Raw genomic sequence first — 6,623 nt, 5'->3', positions numbered from 1 at the left:
TGAAGCGTTCTGTATGGCAGCAAGGTTAAATCAGTCTGAAGGGGAAGGGACACTGCTGCATCATTAGTGTGGGTGGAGTGGGTGAGATGGATTGTCCATAATAGAGAGCAGTTTGTTCAGTGACCTCCTGTCCCTCACTGACTCAAACAACAACAAATTCTGACCTCTGATGGTTCCAGGCTTGTGAATCAGTTTGTTGATCCTGCTGGCATCCCTGGCACTGATGCTGCTCCCCCAGCAGACAACAACAAAGTAGATATCACAGATTTGTAGAAGATCTCCAACATCTTTCTGCATACATCAAAGGATCTGAGCTTCCTTAGAAAGTATTCTCATCCCCTTCCTATACACAGCATCACTGTTGGTCCTCCAGTCCAGTCATTCAGGTGAACGCCCAGGTACCTGTAGCTGTCCACCATTTCCACGTCCTCCCCCAGGATGTTAATGGGCTTAGTCGCAGTTTTATTCCTCCGGAAGTCAACCACCCTCTCTTTTGTCTTACTGAAATTGAGAAGGAGGTGATTTCTGCTAGACCACTCCACAAAACTCCTCACCAGCTCGCTTTACTCCGACTCCTGCCCACACTTAATACACCCTATCATTGCAGTGTCATCAGAGAACTTGTGCAGGTGTCATGTTTCACTGTTGTACTGGAAATCTGAGGTGTACAAGGTAAACAGGAATGGAGATAGAACTGTCTCCCTGTGGTGCCCCAGTATTGCTAACCACCACATCAGACAGAGTCCTCCCCACCCCCCAAGCCGTACAAACTGAAGCCTCTCTGATAGATAGTCAGCAATCCAGGAGACAGCAGAAGTGGTGACACCATCCTGAGCAGCAGTGGTTGTTGGATGGTATTAAAGGCACTAGAAAGAAAAAAACAAACATGATTCTCACCACTATTGCCACTAGCACTATCCAGGTGAGAGTGAGCACTCTGCAGCAGGTAACTAACTGCATCATCCACCCCAACACGAGGCTGGTAAGTAACCTGACGAGGGTCGAGAGCATGTTTTACTGTACCTACAAGCTCTCTCCAGCATCTTCATGACATGCAATGTCAAGGCAACTGTCCTGAAATCATTAAGGCCAGAAGGAGTGACTTTCATTGGTATCAGCACTAAACACGATGTCTACTATAACACAGTACCTTTTCCTGCAGCACACTCAGGTTGAAGAGATACTGGGACTGATGCTCTCCGGGCCTGTAGCTTTGCAGTGGAAGCAACAACAATCTGAGTGGGTGAAGGTTTGTAGAGGGAGCAGAGCTTAGTATTACCGCTGCTGATACAGCAATCTGGCACTGGCTTGATGGACGTTTCCATCTTTTATTGCCAGGATCTTAATCAGCATAACAGGTCAGTAAAGGCCCACAGGTGTTCAATTACAGGGGTGGAGACCAATCATCTGATCCCGCCTCTGGAGCAAAAGCGTGGACTCTGTACACACACACAGGTTCAATCTTCAAAAAAAAAAGAGATTTTAATGAGGTTTCTCATGTTAGAAAGTTTTCATGTAGCATGTGTATGTATTCATTACATGAGAAAGTCACTGAAATTAAAAGTTTCATATGAGGGAAAATTATTGGAAGGAGTAACAGGATGAGAGGACTGTGGCTGATGATTGCCACAGATTGGACAGGTAGCTGGGAACTTTTACATTTCAGGAAAAAGCGTTGAGTCAAGATAAATTCAACACAGCATCGACAGGCCTAGGGCTGAAATTCTACCTGAGACAGATCCCATATAAACATCTCTCTCTACTTTCCACAATCTCTCTGCACTATACAAGTTTCTTTGGTGTTAGCTATGTTTCCTGAAGACAGATCCCTGCTATTCTTGACTCCTTTCTCTCTGTTCTATCTTTATGTTTATTGTACCTCCACTCCAGCCTATTATGTCAATTTTATTGGTTACAATAAGGTGATTTGAATTTGAATGTGTGTGGTAGACCACAGCACAGGACTCCATGGAGCTGCAATGCATGTAAGCAAGATTTACATGCCACCGCACTCTACACAGTGGCAGTAGAGCAATTCACCATCTGAATAGCTGGCTGCTAATCACCAGATACAACACAAATGTACGGGCCAGCATAGATGAAAACATGCCAGGAACATGTAGAATTAATATAAATATCTTCTGAATAAAATCAATTTCCTTAATTCCATTATTAAATAATTTTTCCATTTTGAAAATGCATTCATGCTGTTGGTTGATGCTGCTGTGTTTTTCTTATCTTATCTGGACTGAATTTGAATATTGAAACAGATTCTTTTTTGGCTTGGTATTGTTACCCTTTTATTATTTTGCATCTGCCTGTTTTTAGAACATCCCTCCTATTCAGGGTGCACCCTACTGTAGGTGGAAGCTTGCTATTGGTGTAACACCACTAGAAAAGATCCAGTGTGTTCATGGACTCTGTTTCAGTCCCTGATGAAGGCTTGTGTGCTGACATGTGTTTTTTAGGTTAAACTTTACTGTGCCATGAGTATAAAGGCATTTTCATTTTTATTTGAAAAGACAGTTCCTTGGTGCTTTTTAATATTTCAACCTCAGTGATGACTGAAAATATAAGTTGAAGTAATTTTGTTGCCCCTGATACACATTTTTAAAGAGGCCATGTTTAGAAAGAGATCATTGCTAGTTATGTGTTTAAAAGATATGTAATCTACACAAAGTGCTTCAGATGGTGTAATTTCATGTCTTTAAGGTTTAATGTTAATAAAGCTGTTGAATCAACAAGGTGGTCTGATTGTTCTTATGCATCATTAAGATTGTACTGCATAGAAAGGAACTGTGATGCATTTTTGATTAATCTGGTTTATTACTTAAGCATAAATGACATGTAATTCTATGAAATATATGCTATTCATTTTGTAACCTGATTATTATGCAATTCAAACAATATACTTTATCTCTTTGAAATAAATACACTTGTTATTATTAATCTAATTTAATTATACTTTAGTAATAGTAATACATAAACCTGAGGATTATACATATGAAAGAAATAGGCTTTATTACACTAGGAGGTTGATCCGGCCATGATGAAGGTAGTGGATGAGGAGATGCTGGAAACAGACAGGAGTGGAATGTAATGTTCAGAAGTGATGTTACCATAGCTGCTCTGCAGTGTTCTAGAACCTGAAACGTAACACAGAATCTTTAAACTGACAAGATTCACTTCTCCAATGAACTTCACTGTGTGAGCACAAACTTCTTGGAGCAGCAGACGCCAACATTTTCCAAACAAATCTTTACAAGAAAGAAGAAATTTTCACTGAACATCTTTGGTGAGTACTTACATGGATGGTTTAAGGTCATTTAGGTTCATACAGTGGAACTTCTAAATGATACACGACTTGTTTAAGCCACAATTTGTGTTTGTGCATAAATATTATCCCAAAATCTTGTGGCTAGCTGTTAGCTGTGTCCTTCAACCTGAACACAAGTGTAGAAAGTTCAGTTTGAGTCACTGCGATGTTGTGTGATCGAGCACTGAATGAAGTTAAATGCATTATTTTAACAAATTAAAAGAAAAAATACAAGTATAACTGGGTACCTGCATGTGTAACAGTGCATTACATTTGACTCTGATCCTGTTACATAACAAAGTACACAGTAAGAACTGTGACTTGGTTTCAGTTAGTTTATGAATACAACACTTTTAAAGGGATTTGACTTCTTTATTTAAATACTTAAAGTTTTAGTTAAATCCTCTAAAACTAACTGATGTAGCTGGTACGTACACCTCGTTCCTACGTAATACTAGTCTGTAGTTTAGTCTGTGTGATGTACAAGATGTCAGTCCCATTTTAAGAGGATCAAAACATCCTATGAATGTGTGCCACAGGATCCCAGACAGACTTTGTATTTTTCTACACAAAGAGCACTGAGATGTACATCAGGCAAGAAACTGAACAGCATGTGGAGTGGATGGAGAGGGAAGGGTGTCACTCCAACCTTGAGGATATTTTACTCAACCTGTTGGAGCAATCACCAAATCCTCCACCTGCACCTTCTTCCCCTGCTGGGCCACCTCAGCCAGCAGCAGTCAGTCTGCCTGGAGGTTTTGGTGGTTGGACCATCCTGGGAGTAGGCCCTCCAGTAACTGAGCAGCAAGTTCCCCCAATAGCTGCTCCCTACACCATGGTGCCAGCTCACCTAAGCACTCAGCCAGGGACTGTTAGCCAGGGACAGGTAAGACATGCAGAGGTAGTGACAGGTGTGATTAGAGTTTTATTGATAGAGGTACTTAAAAGTGTTGGATGCTTCAGGCTGGATAAAGAAAAAAGTCTGCTGTCACCTTCCTTGTATTTACTGGTGTATAACTGTGGTGTAAGCTTTTGCTGATCATTAAATGTAATCACTGCCAGTGAGTCATAATTCAAAAGGAATAATTCAGGAGAGCAAAGTGAAGCTTTCAAGAACAATTAAAAACTATGGATGATGTAGTTTTATGCAGATGTTCTCCTCACACTGATCTCTGTACTTTGTGTTGTTCATGCAATCTTCTCTGAATCTGGTGAGGATTAGATCTCTCTGCACAGGCTGTTTGTTTCTGTGGTGTTCATCATGTGGTCTTTGAAATGCTTGTACTTAGTGTCAGTATTATGGACTTTTGAACCTTCTCCTTCCCTCCACAGAACCTGCTGAATCAGTGGCCTGCAAACGGCGTCCTCACAGCAGCCGCTGTTCCTCCTGCTGTTACTTCAGACCCAGTAAGCTCCTGTTCTCACACTGTGCTCTTCCACATATTACTGACCTCTGTGAGCCTCAGCACAGACATTCAGGCACATTATGGTTATTCACCTGCATATTTCAAGTCCTCCAGATGTGTTTTCATCTCACAGATGTCACATGTTCAGTTTCAGTGTCTTAAAAAGAGGATAAATTCTGCCATGTGATGGATAAATGATACTATTGCAGCTTGTCTCATCACCTGTTCTGTGCTTTGTGTTTCCAGTGTTCCCGTGTCCTCCAGATTCCTGATTCCATGACCCAGTACCTGCATCCTATTGGAGTACTGTAAGTAAAACACACGTGTAAACACAGCTGCTGAACATCTGTACCTTCATTATCTCATATCTGTCTCTCTGTATCTGTGTAGAAACGGTGTGTTGGTGTGTGATTGTGCTGCTCCTCCAATCAACACACCCTCTCCAAAGTAAGTTTGCTCTGCTGCTTCTTAGACTTTTTTTGAGTTTGACTGTCATTTATCTGCAGATGCCTGCATGAATTATTGTAATCAGCCTCCTTAATCGAGCTTTGATTCAGCTTCAAGCTTTACTTGTGTTTTAAAATACTTCCTTCCTCACAGTTGTACACAGTGGTAACTTGTGCTCTTACTCTGTGTTTTACTCCTGTAGAAAGAGGAAGCGTCATGAGCATCAGGATGATGAGGACCGGGGTGTATGTGAAGAAGCCACCCCAATGCCTTCATGCTGTTTTTGAATGAGGAGAGGCCAAGGTCAAGGCTGAAACTGACTAACAGCAGTAGTGCAGCAGTCAATGCCGTTGTGGGAGAGAGGGTAAGTGTGTAACTCTTGCATAGATTTATGCATCTGTTAATGTTTGATGCTCATGTTTGTGCATGTGTACCAGCTGTCCTGTAGTTATGTGTAGTAGCAGTGTGGATGCTGACAGTGTGTTCTTCTGTCCACAGTGGAAGTCGCTGCAAAGGCCCAAAGGCAAAATACTACGAGCAGGCAGAGGAGGAAAGGATGCTCCACGCCCAACAACATCCGCAGTGGTCCAGCAAAGATAACTATGTAAGTCCAAAGTGAAAGCATACAAGTCACACATGTCCACATCACTGCATTGAAGCACTGTCACTGCACAGTTTGAATCAGCTCACGGCTCACATGTCTAATGTGTTTGTTTTCAGGGAAAAAAGAGGAGGAGAATCCGAAGGTCCGCCTGCAGCACAGGTGAGAGAAGATTTCTGGAAACCACAGTGATTTTTTTTTCATGTGAAATGTGATGAAAACCAGTCAAAAATGGAATCTCACTGGATCAGATCGAAGACAGTAAATTCTGTGCATTGCAACAGATGACAAATATATTTGTGAAATATTTGTAAGCCTTACTGAAACTTGTTGAGCAGTTTGAATGCTACTGAACATTCAAATTAAAACAAGAGAAACCTGCTCACTCAGACCTTCAGGTGAAGGTCAGGGTTATTACAGATGTTCAAAACACTAAATTTTACTACCAGAACCGCCTGATGTCCAGAAGACCTGAAGTCACTGTGACTTTCATATCAAATGTCAATTTATTCAATATTTCCATTAAATGCTTCTTACTGCAGGTTTAGGAATCAAAGGTTTGTCTTGGAGGTGTATTTAAAAGTCTCAGAAGACTCACTGCATTTTTGTTTGTGTTGCAGCATCTGCACCGACACCTGTGCAGGAGGTTCAACAGGCCAGTGTGCCTGTGTGTGGCACGCTCCACGTGCCGCAAGAAAATCAGACCCTCCCTGCTTCTCAGGCTTCCTCCCCGCCACAGCAGCTCAGGAGTCCTTCCTTCATCACCGAGACTCCTGCAATGGGTTTGAGCTCAGCCCCTTCATCTACATCATCGGCTGCCTTTGCTGAACCCATTGAACCTGAAAGTGAGGCA

At 41.9% G+C, this 6,623-nt stretch overlaps 1 protein-coding gene and 1 long non-coding RNA gene across 2 annotated transcripts; one reads left to right on the top strand and one right to left on the bottom strand.

The window, feature by feature from the left end:
• Positions 1 to 779: 779 nt before the first annotated feature.
• LOC115777949 (uncharacterized) lies at positions 780 to 3,146 on the bottom strand. The gene is made up of 3 exons (XR_004019716.1): positions 3,027 to 3,146; positions 1,151 to 1,462; positions 780 to 866 (listed from the first exon to the last, which is right to left on the bottom strand). It is a non-coding gene; the product is annotated as an uncharacterized LOC115777949 (long non-coding RNA).
• Positions 3,147 to 3,184: 38 nt separating this feature from the next.
• LOC115777948 (transcription factor 7-like 1) lies at positions 3,185 to 6,615 on the top strand (the record flags this gene model as incomplete). Its single annotated transcript, XM_030725974.1, has 8 exons — positions 3,185 to 3,295; positions 3,856 to 4,202; positions 4,649 to 4,723; positions 4,969 to 5,030; positions 5,113 to 5,169; positions 5,668 to 5,773; positions 5,890 to 5,932; positions 6,391 to 6,615. Coding segments are annotated over exons 2-8 (871 nt in total), but the record flags the coding sequence as incomplete, so codon positions are not given.
• Between the last annotated feature and the right edge of the window lie 8 nt (positions 6,616 to 6,623).

The sequence above is a fragment of the Archocentrus centrarchus genome, unplaced genomic scaffold (genome assembly GCF_007364275.1).
Source record: "Archocentrus centrarchus isolate MPI-CPG fArcCen1 unplaced genomic scaffold, fArcCen1 scaffold_87_ctg1, whole genome shotgun sequence".
In the NCBI taxonomy this organism is placed as follows: Eukaryota; Metazoa; Chordata; class Actinopteri; order Cichliformes; family Cichlidae; genus Archocentrus; species Archocentrus centrarchus.
Note: the sequence above shows the minus strand (reverse complement) of the source record. Positions and strands in the feature narration are given on the sequence as shown.